Raw genomic sequence first — 12361 nt, 5'->3', positions numbered from 1 at the left:
CCGAGATTATGATAGAAGCATAAAGAAGCATCCACTTCTCGCGCGAAGCTTCTCAAGAATGTGCCACACTGTCCGTGCTTTATTCTCGGGGATGTGCCTAGGACAAAACTAAAACACAAATAAGACACCAGCGCAAAGAAGCAACGCATTCCACCTGCTGTGTGGCCAAAGTGCACTAGCATTGAACGCGATATAGGCTACGGCCGAGCCATTGAGTGAAGTAGTTCAGCACCAGCACAAAGGACAGCTCCACTGCATCAAGATAGAGATCTCACTTCAAGCCTCACTGAGCGACTCACCTCCGAGAGAGAAGAGCAAGGTGTAAACAAGCAACAGGATCTCCAGGCGGCCCATCCCCGACCTAAACCCTTCCAGCCACCACATCGTGATAAACTGACTGTTTACGCCCCGACGGCACGGACGCGATTTTTATATCGCTCCGCTTGTCCACATTTTCAGCTCTTGCAACGGACCAGCTGTTCGCGCATGACGTAATAGTGAAGAGGCTATTCCCAGAAAGCCCCGCCTCTTCTCTGCTGTGATTGGAGATTCGCCACACATCCATTCAATTGATTGGCGGATGGGAAGGTCAGTCAAACGGACTGGCGTCTCGCTCTGTCCTGGTAGGAGACATGAGTGGTATGTCCGACAAATGAGCACCATTTCACGTTTACTTCCTCAAGAACCAAGTTAACAGCGACGGTGTTCCGTGCCTTTAAGTCTCAATCGGAATTTTTTTTTTTTTTTTTTGGACTTAATACATCAGCTAATGCACTGAAGACCTCTCCTTTTATTACCTGAATTGTCACTATAGCGTTGTTTATTTTTAGGACTTTGGAGGTAAACAGAAAATAAATACTATTTTGTAGTATTTAAATATGGTTACATTTAAGGTAATATTCGTTAGATTTCGCAGACCCTTTCGCTCAGTCGAAGACGGAGACTAATACTGCCATCTATTGGACGCTGACTGATATCTCAGTAAGGAGACTGATAATTATCATATTATATATTATATATATAATGAAAAAAAATGTCCAGCAAGTAAACCATAAATTGGTCAAAAATGACAATAAAGACATTGATAATGTTACAAAAAGCTTTATTTTTCAGATAAATGCTGTTAATTTGAAATTTTTATTTGTCAAAGAACTGGAAAATGTTTTCAATCTTTACAAATAAATTAAGCAGCACAACATAAAAAATATTATTTAAAAATAATTATCATCCACACGTTTTATGCCCAATTAAGAACTAAAAGCACTAGTTTACACGAATACACAGTGTATTAATTTAATTAATTAATGCTCCAAAAAGCAGTTTAACCACCTTTAACTGGTATGACCAACTGGTACTGTATCTAGAATGCTGGCTCTAGAGGTCTACCAAAGTCTTTGGTCTTTGGGTCTTCGAGCCTGGCCACTGGATCAGCTTAGACCAGCTTGAAACAGCATCCATGTTCCAATACACAGATATCAGATTAATCGTTTTTTTTTAAACTACAAATGAACAATGTTTCATGTGTGAAAGTGATCCTGTAGGAGGAGCGAAAGTTAATTGGAGTTCACTTACCTTCAGCTAGGCTGATTTCTTTGGTAAGTCTCTTTATTAAAGGTAAAATCTAGTGGCTGCTAGTCAGGTGAACAGAAGTTTAACCCTTGTGCGGCCCTCATTTGGGAGTCACACTCAGGGTCTTCAGGGGTCATAAGTGACCGGACACCTAAAATGTAACTTTTTTGCCCCCCAGTAAAATCAGTGGAATATATTTTTATTCAATAATATTTTTTCTTTTTTCTTTTGTATTTTGAGAAAATTTTAAGGTATTAATTCATATTTATGCAATAATTATGAACAATTTTTCTCATAGAAAATAGTACATAATTTTTTTTTTCTAATTTTTCTAAATTATTTTCGAATTAATGTTGTATTTCAGATTAAACCAGAGACTAGGCCTTTCAAATACATTTTTTTTGAAGATTTTTTAGCGCCACCTGGTCAGAGCAAAGAAAGAAAAACATGTAAGTGCATGGTGCAACCACTTATTACCAGTATAGGAATCTATAGAGAGGCTTGTGAATTCCCTTATTGTTTTTAGACATAATTGCTTACTCATATTAAGTAGTGGACTTGAATATATATTAATACATTCTAAAGAGTACTTTTTGTATATTTTTTTATATTTCTTCTGTTATAAATAATGATTTCATGCATTATTTGCATTAAAGTTTTTGCATTATGATTGCAATCAAACCTGAACATATTGTTCAGTGGCACAGAGCTCCTGCAAAAAAATAAAAAATAAGAATCCTCAGAATGGTGCAAAGGACCAAGTCTGAGTTTCTAAGTGCACTGACAAACCCAAGAGGCAGCGCTTGCTTCTCATCGCTGTTTTACAGACAGCAGGTCATAGGTGTGTGCGTGTGTGCGCGCGTGTGTGCGCGCGCGTGTGTGTGTGTGTATGTGATTATTTAGAGTGTCATACCTTCACTGCTGTTAGATTTTCTCTGCATTATGACTGAATTATTGAATGGATTTCACATTCTCAAAACTTTGCTCTGTGTTACAGACACAGTAGTTCATAGGTGTCTATGTGTAAGTATGTGTGTGTGTGTGTGTTTGTGTGTGTGTGTGTGCATCTGTGTGTGATTGGATGTGTCAATATCACACTCTTGATGTTTTATAGTGTTATCCCTTCACTGCTGTGCACTTTTTTTCAGTTTTGTGATCGATTTGTAGATTGTGTACACAAATATTCTCTGAATTGTTGTATTTTTGTCTATTTCCCATTCATTTCCTATGGACGGTCATTTTTGACCGAAGACCCTGAGTGTTACTATTTTTTTTACGCCCACTTAGACTGTTTGAATCATGCCCTCAATTTTTTTGTATGTTCACACCCCAAATGCCATGAAAGTCACCGCATTTCATATCATTCCGATGAAGCTGTGATTTTTAACATTTCAAAACGTAAAATATTCCGGTCAGAAATGACCGAAGACCGCACAGGGGTTAAACGAATAAACACGTCTTTCAATCACAACCTGCACTTCTCGTTTTCACCGCTAGATATCGCTCATACTCCATCACTGATCCGTGGTGACGTGAATAAATCTGTCAAACTTTGTGGACCTTTGCAGTAATTTATTTTATTTATTTATTTTTACTATTCTTGCATTCGCTATTTATTATCTATTTTGGTAGTGTATTATAATTACTACAGGATGTGTATCATATGTTGCAAAAATAGGTTAGTAAAATATTAAACTAACAAGTTGTTCAAAAACTTTTTTAAATATTTGAGCAAAATAAAGAATGAAACTCGATCAGTATTGTTGTTCATTGCATGTTGTAGACTATTTATTTTGTCACCTAATAATGTTTCCCTTTGGTGTGTTTTTATAGTTTTAATAATGCATTTGCAGAGAATGCATTTGATTGAATAATTTTATGTTTGTCAAACACCTTCACTGTTTTTGACAAGTCTTAATAGTTCCCAGATGTCTCTCTGTTGGCCTGAGGATCCATCATGTGGTTTCACTTTGGCCAGCTGGCCCCCATTCAGCTGCTTGAAGCTCACGTGTTCACAGTTACTGCTGTCAGACCTGCATGAATTCAGTCTGTGGAATGGAGGTCAGTGGGGAAACTCTGAGTGTGTGTGTGTGTGTGTGTGTGTGTGTTGTTTGAGTGGGTTTGTGGAGGACCACCCATATTAGCCACATTCTTACTCAGCACTTGTGGTCTTTCTAGTCTTGTCCTCTATTGCTCAGACTATATAAACTGATTACTCATAAAAAATGGTGAAACATATATATATATATATGACAATAAAGACATTTATAATGTTACAAAATGCTTTATTTTTCAGATAAATGCTGTTAATTTGACATTTTTATTTGTCAAAGAACCCTGAAAAATGTTTTCAATGTTTACAAAAAAATTAAGCATTAAAATTAACATTAACATTAAAAATATTAAGAAATGTTTCTTGAGCAACAAATCAGTATATCAGAATAATTTCTGAATTATCATGTGACACCAAAGACTGGAGTAATGCCTGTTAAAAAAAAAAAAAAGCTTTGCCATTGAATAAATAAATAAATCATATATATATATATATATATATATTAATAAATAAAATTGTATAATATAAATATAAAACAGACATTGTTTATTTTTAACATATAAATGCTGCCTTGGTTAACATAATATATTTCAAAAGTTTAGATAGGTGGTTACAGAAAGACTTCTGTAACCACCTATCTATACTTTATTTCAAGTCAATTCTCAAAGAGGAATGCCTATCAAAATCTGCTAGTTGAAAAACAGTGTTTAACTTGGATTACACTGTCTGACATGTAAATGCAGCATCTACTCTAACTGTAAAGGCATACATCTGAAGCAGGAGATTTCGAGGCAGTATCCTGTGTTGTAAGGTCATGCAGTTCTTAAGTTCTGTGGTTCCATCAAAGCAGTAAACTAAACCTGAGTTATGCCAGGAAACCCTAACAGGTGCATCCTGAAGAAAAGGTTGTACATTCTAACTCAGTTTAACTGAGTCACTACAAAATGCATATTTTTCCTTTTATGGATAAAGGAATGAAAGGGAAAAGAGCTGATCTGACAAAAAAGATGTTACATTTCATCAGCGGTCAGTAGCTTTCAGGAACTCATGTTCATGTGATTTCATGTTCTAGAGACATACATCCTTGTTTCCCAAAAGTGACCATACAATTTCCATACAAAAAAAAGATGAAATGACTAGCTTCCGTCATACCATACTTCATAATACTTCAAGACAAAATTATATACAAAGCATGGAGAAAAGGAGTGTCATAAACATAGAGAAAGCATGAAGAAAAGGAGTGTCATAAATCCCACTTGGACTCTTCAAAACTGTAATTTTTGTGACCACCAAGAAAAGAAAAAGTATTGCACTTTCTTCTCACACTATGATTTAGTGCTGTGTTTGCCTAGCTGAGTATAATCCTTCTGAAAACAGTGCAGTAGCACTACATAAGTGGCGGTTTTGATGAAGGTTTCTGCTCTGAAAGCACCTTACAGGCCACTTATGGTGTTAGAAGAGTCCTAGTATTGTCAGTGCACCATTTAATCTCACTCTAAGTCTAACCACAAACAACACAGACAGACTCTGAATAGCTGAAGAGTGTTCCAGGGCAGAAAGCCACTTAATGACAGAGTCAAATGCAGCATTTGTTCTTCATCATTCCCATGAAAGCAGTTCTCCCATTTCTTCAATGAAATGAAAAATAAATACATGGATTACAGTGTATCCATTATGGACTGGTAACATTTATGCAAGAGTGCAAAAGTTCACTCTGCAGTCTCATATAATCAAATCATTTCATTTGAGAAGTTTGATAATGTAACATATATGATAATATACAGTCAACTGATCATTATCGCAAAACAAACCTATCAGGGTTTATTTTTGCAATAATGACCGGCTGACTATAAATTATTCTGCTTACATTCTGAGATTAAAGTATCTAATGCTTAATAATTATTAACTATAGCTGTGATAAATGTGGTTCTGATTTATGCTGCAGGCCTTGTAGTTGTAAAAGAAGGTAAATCCGTCTCAAAGATCTCAACAGCTCTCTGGGTGGCTCTTCTATCTTTGCCAAATCAGACGTTAATGTTGGTGCTCAAGATGTTCTCAATGATGCTACAGAGGAAACACTACAAATCATTGGCCACATTTCTCAAACACCTTACACAAGAAGACACTCTGTCTCGCTTATATTTTCAATTTATGGGAGTACCTTCACAAGAGATGTTTTATTCCTTTTTCCCAAAGAATTACTAAACTTCAAAAACCCTTACTGCTGTCTTAAAGGCGCACTACATAATTCCAGCTTCTCTGTCACCATCTGTGGATGCAACCATTTGAGAAAAATATTGAGGGAGGCCTACAGTATATCTATGATTGACTGATCACCATATCAGAACTGATCTGTGATCTAACATTAAGACACACTGACAAGTGGACTAAATGCACTTAAAGGACTAGTTTAGACAAAAATTAATATTCTGCAATTGTTTACGTTGTTGCAAACCTCTATTAGTTTAGCAGAAAAGTAGGAACATCAAAAAAGTTATTGTGAATAATGCTGGTAACCTAACAGTTTTGGTTCCCTTTGATTTCCATTGTATTTTGCCCATAAAATGGAAGTCAATGGGAACCGAAACATTACAAACATAATATCTTCTTTTATTTTCCACAGAAAAAAAAGACAGTCCTACAAATTTGGGATGACGTGAGGATGACTAAATAATGACTAATGTTCATTTTTGGGTGAACTATCTTAACTCTTTGAAACATGGAGCGTAACTTCAGTGGGTAAGAAACAACCCAAATGTATTGTTGCATACTGTTGTTCTGAATCACCACTGTCTGTAAAGCCATCCATATGGACTTAAAATTGTATTAAAAGAAAAACATGATTAACATGTTTTTGATATGCCCATAAATTGTAAAAAATAAATAAAAAATAAAAATAAAAAGCTGCAAACCAGCTTCCGTCCTGAAATCACAAAGCATATTAAATATGGGTATTTAAATAAGAAAAGTTACATTTGAAAGCCTCTGTAGGGTACCTGTAATTTATATTTTGCGTTAAAGTATATTTTACAGTGTTTATTTCAGTTCGTTGTTTCAATGTTGTTCAGATAAGTCATCTAACTATAGATGTATTTAAACTAAGCAATATACATATTTCATCACCATGAAGAAAATCTTTTGCAGTGCATGTACACTTGTCCAACCACCATTACAGCCTCACATCAGCCTGTGTTAACATCCCCAAGTTTTTTAATATCTCTATGTGGATCTGTGCCTTAAAAGTTCCACAATTCTCTTGCCTGAGTCTTCTCCTAGCACACTAATAAGTTCCATCTGTGGGATTTGTTTTATTATTTTTTTTCTCTCCATCAAGCACAGAAATGTTTTACTGGACGGCACACTGTTTGTACATTTTATTCAGCATTTGACAAGGCAGCCTTTGTTGTACCTTGGGCAGCAAGCCATACTTCCCTACCTAATTCACTTATACAGCCACTAGTTGGTGTAAAAAGGTACTTTGGTCATGTTTGGGCAGCATTGTCTCCACTAGATTTGAACACACTCTTACCCACAAAAACATATAAATGCTTCTATTAAGTCCTTTGTGCTCGCTGTGTAAGACTGCTGGAGCTCGGACCAGGATTCTCAGTCCGCCAGGCCTCTCACTTCAAAGACCACTAGCTTCCTCCTCTGGCAGGGAAATGAAAACACTAAGTGACTTCAAGAACACTCCAAAACTCTTGTGAGGATGGGGAGCCTCTATTGGGCTGGAAAGTGCTGCTCTGCTTGTGTTTGTGAAGGAAAATTGTGATGTAAAGTCTCTAACCCACTGAGGCATTCCTCACCAGTTTGGCACGAGCTGTGTGTTTGTTCAGTGTCCACTCGAGAGGTGACTTTTTAGAAAGACTATGGTCAACAAACACACTCACATGCACATGATGCAATGCCAGAAATGTGTTCAAAACAATTTAGGATTTACTGGAAAAAAATGTTTTCTGTTCTCTTGCACCAGAAAAGTAATTTGAAAACACTTCTGGGCATCTTTTACAACATCTCCTTTGAGAGATGAGTAAGAAAGCTGAATTTTGGCAAAGGTAACTACTAAATTCCGGGAATGCTCTCTCTGTCATTCTTCCTTTTTTCTTCCTGCAGTGAATGGGATTTAACACACTCCAGGCTTTTGTTGTAAAAACCATGAGCATTGCTGGGGGAAAAAAAACATCTGTTGTCCGTTTATGGATGATCATCTGTTCTTGCTTGCATCACTATGGAGAAAGAAAACCAAAATGGCTCATGATGATTTTCAGTTGATTTATTGTCCCTTAATTTACCATTTCCATGCCAGAAGTCGAAATAGAAAAGATTCATGACTTTGTTTGCCAGTCTTGGGATTGTTTCATGAATTGTTCGGATTTGAACTGCAGTTTACTGTCAGAATTGAGTGTTTAGATGTAAAGCTCTCTTCATTATGAGCTGCCGCCCTCCCACACACACTCTGACAGTGTAAACTTGGCTCATGCCTGTGTCTCACCGGCTCTTGGAATCTAAGAATCAGCATTCTGAGAAAAGCAAAATACTCAGTGTGAAGAACATACTGTATTGCAGCTCCAATAGCTTCAATGTGAGGAGGACTTATTTTTCTCTTGTTCCAAAGGCCTTGACCGCAAAGGCCTTTCCTGTAAACACATTTTATTTATTTATGTATTTTACAAAAATGCTCTACTTTTACTTCTGCTCTACCTTCTGTACTGTTTCGGCACTGTAAGAAATCTCAACTCTTGTTACTTTTTCACATTTTGATTTTTCTGTGTTTATATTAAATGTGTGCTTCACATACATGTTTTTATCTTATCTATGTTTGCAGAGAAGCTTACACTCTAAAAAACGCTGGGTTGTTTTTTCAACCCAACTGCTGGGTTGAGGCCGTTGGATAGGACTTTGGGATGTTTTAACCCAAGTTTGGGTTGAAAATAACTATCTTTTTTAACCCAGCGGGGGTGGGTTGAGGACGCGGACGTGAAGGAGAGCACGCACGTCACGTCAAAATCGTACGTCTCTCCAGTGCGAGCAGCCGCCATTTTCTCAGCGTGATAGAAGCGAGAAGCGAGTGAAAGACTATGGTAAGTAACGTTAAATATTCAAAATGTAAAGTTATCTTTTATTGTTTACCCGGTTGTATGAAAGGCGGAAACAAAGGAGCTTAACGTTATATCTAACGTTATATAAAAAAAACGGACGCGGTTTTCGCCTCGGACACGGAGGTCTTAACTGCCTCATGTAACGTTACTGAACGGAGGATGTACTTTTAATATAACGTCTGTGAATGTATTTTGTCATATTTACATAAGATTTTACATTATCTGTTCTCTTTGAGGCGTTAACAGACGGTTATGGTCACGGTTACGCTCATGTGAATTTGCCTTTTTTTTCGCGGTTAAACTGAATGTATGTTTGTCTCCTAAAGGAAACGGCATTGTGTAGTAAAGACTAGCATAATTATTTTGAGGCTGTTGAAGTGGTAACTGTTAAAAGTATGTTTTACATGTAATGTTTCAGACTTGTCAAGCTTGTGTCTTCATTGTCCTCGCGCTGAAAGACACAGAAGCTGTTTGTGTGAGGAGTCACAGACCTGTGTGAGGAGGAGGAGGAGGTGTTCTTCTGAAGAGAGGGACAGACGGTTTAAGGAGAGTAATTTCATTCTTTTGAGACTGATGTAAGTTAAATTATTATTACTTTTTTTTTTTTTTTTAGAAAATTTATGTTTCTGTTGTGTCCTGCCTGTTAACTTCACATTTTGATGCAAAAACAGTGTGATTTTATATATGTACGTATGTATATGTTAATATTTTATTGAAACCATTGATGCCCCTCTTTGCAGAACTCAAACTAACTGGAGTTAAGGACACACAAGTCTGCTTGTGTGAGGAGGTGGTTTTCTCAGCTTCTTCTGAAGAGAGGGAAAGATCGTTTAAGGCAAGTAAACTTCATAATTTCATGTTATCAGTTGTTGTTTTTTTACTAAGAGTAAAATAATGTTTGTTTTTTGTTTTTGTTGATGTTAAAAGCAAGAGACATGGGAGAGCATCATTCCCTTGAGATTTTATGTAAGTTATTTTTAGAAAATACATTTTTCTGTTGTCTCCTGCCAGTTTACTTCACATTTTGATGCAACAACAGTGTGATTACGTGCTCATTTCATTAAGACCATTGATGTCTGTGTTTTTTATTGCAGAACTCAAACCAACTTTGGAGTTGTCTTGTCTAATTTGGAGAGTCATCATTCTTGGTCTGCGCTCTAAGAGGTAAAGTTCACACAAAAAATCATTTACTTGCCCTCAAGTCATTCCAAACCTATAAGACTTTTGTCTGTCTTTACAACATAAATTAATATATTTTTAGTTTTCTCATAATATTTGTTAATCTATTTATAGTTTAGATAATCAGTATTTTCAAGCTTCATAAATATAGAGTTATTGTAGAAGTAAATTCTGATATTTATATATGAATACATCTTAAATTATATGATAGCAAACTTCTATGTTCAAAATAAAATATTGGTCTCCCAGACCAGCAATGGAGGACACAAAAAGAGAATATTAAATGTATTCATATGTTTTCCAAAAAATGAACAGAGTTTGTATGAGTCTGGAAAAACATGGGGAGAGTAAATTATGAACATTTTAATTATTTGGTGAACTAACGGTTTGAAGAGCAGCCCTCCATGTACATGAATATTGTGAGGTATGTGAATGTCATGTCTGTTTTAATGTTTCAGTAAAGAAGCTTTCTGAAAGCAATATTTATTCAAACAATATCGCATGTCCTCACACTAGTGCTGCCATTATAGACTTCATGAGAGCTGTGGTAGACTGAGACATTAAACAACCGCACAAAGCGTTGAAACTTTAAAACCGATTGTTTACCTATCCTTACGGATGTGAATACACCTCTACCTGAAAATGGATAGTTTAATTAAATGTTTAATTTTTTCAAATGTGTTTCTCTTAGGCCACTGATGAAGAGCAGGCGGTGACTGGGATGAATGCTGGTCAGAGAGGAGAATCTTCTTTCCCCTAAACAGGACTGGTTTTAAAGGAGGACGCTGCCCTGGATGATGTAGAAGATGTCACATGCTGTGCTGATGGGGCTTCTTCATGATTACATCAATTATGCTAAAGAGATCATGAAAATTGACTGTGATGCATGATCTGTATTCATGGACAATGAAACAAACTGTAAGTGTATAATTTGTTTAAAAAAAAAAGTTAAATGCTTTTTCTGTGTTGTTTAGTAGAAAAGTTTACACTCTGTCATTCATACACCTGCTCACATTCTTTCACACACACACACACACACACACATGCGTCTGTTAAAGGTTATAATATCAAAGTTAATGTTGTGATTTATTTGTGTACTGTCATGCCAGAATAGTTGGAAAAAAACCTAACTAATTGTAAATTTATTGTATGTGTTTTCGTATATTTTTATACAATATATACAATTGAACAAAGTCCAATTTGATTTTAAGGTATATTCATCAAATGTTCAATGCTTTGTTTATGAACTCTGTAGCTGTTAATGCCATCCTTTTCTGCATTTCTTCTAACATGTTACTTTTTGACTTTTCTCTTGTTTTTAATAAATATTTTCCTTTTGGTAATTATTGTTTGTGTGTAAAAGTGATATTTAAAATGAACAACATTTGTAGGTTTAATGCCTAGCTCAATTTGGTTTAATTTTAACGTAGAAATGCATTGTTTCCCCACATGGCTGCACTCTGCGAGTTCATTTTCTGCCAGCAAGAGGCGCTAAGAGCGGGAGAGGTAGGTTTCTCCGGTAACGGCTGCAGAGCGGTGCTGAGCTCACAAACGCTGCCTTATCAAGCACATGCGAAATGATATCGAACATTTTCTAAATGCAGTAGTTTTCCTTCTGAAATACAGTGATAAAAAAAACACCCGCTCTGTTTTTTCAAACCCTGCAATATAGTCATTTTAAACCATAAAAAAGGCAACCCAGCAGGCTGGGTTAAATATGATAACCCAACTGGTTGGGTTAAAACAACCCAGCGCTGGGTTCGTCCCTTTTTGACCCAGCGCTGGGTTGTCAAAATAACCCAAATTGGGTTGTTTTCAACCCAGCAGTTTTAAGAGTGTAGTATAGTATATCTGCAAAGAGCTAACTGGTGTTCAGTGATAAGAAATGAATAGATCCATTGGGACAAAGCAGAAATGGGAATCCTCTGTATTCAGGAAACGTCTCTGATGTTTTGCCTAATTCTTAGCCACCCAAACATTTGGTGTACAGTTCAGCAACAAAGACACGCCAGTGTTGGACTGTTCAACACACATACGATTAACTGGATTCTTCCTCTCATAAATGCAAGAGCCTCAGAGCCAGTGAATGTAGCCTTTATTTGCCAAACCCCAACCCATTGAAGGGGTTCCTGTAAAATATGAGGTAACGTCATTCGACCACTGAACTCGGAGCCTTGGATGAATGGCTTGCAGTGGCCTTCGAGGAGTTGAGGCACTTCAAGCCGGAAGATCTACACCCCCAACTTTCCTATAAAGAATTTTCCATTTATCCATCCACACTTCTTTTCCAAATCTTTTTTTCAGACGTACTATCCAGAGAAAAACACCTTCATATGTCTGGCATTATTTGAAAAGTCAAACAGTAAAACAAGCTCTGGGCATTCAGCCCTGTTGTGGACCCATCTCTATGGTAACTAAGCTTCATATTAGTCCACATAAAAACAGCCATGAGCAGGGGTTT

General features: G+C 36.5%; 1 protein-coding gene across 1 annotated transcript in view; it reads right to left on the bottom strand.

The window, feature by feature from the left end:
• LOC113049199 (transmembrane protein 8B-like) overlaps positions 1–653 on the bottom strand; it is a 126385-nt gene extending 125732 nt beyond the window's left edge. The window contains exon 1 of the mRNA XM_026211344.1: positions 300–653. Within this exon, the coding sequence (XP_026067129.1) occupies positions 300–384 (85 nt within the window). The 5' untranslated portion in view covers positions 385–653. The remainder of the gene's footprint in view (positions 1–299) is intronic.
• Between the last annotated feature and the right edge of the window lie 11708 nt (positions 654–12361).

The sequence above is a fragment of the Carassius auratus genome, chromosome 30 (genome assembly GCF_003368295.1).
Source record: "Carassius auratus strain Wakin chromosome 30, ASM336829v1, whole genome shotgun sequence".
NCBI classification, from domain to species: domain Eukaryota; kingdom Metazoa; phylum Chordata; class Actinopteri; order Cypriniformes; family Cyprinidae; genus Carassius; species Carassius auratus.
The sequence above is the reverse complement of the archived record's forward strand: the minus strand, read 5'-3'. Positions and strand labels throughout refer to the sequence as shown.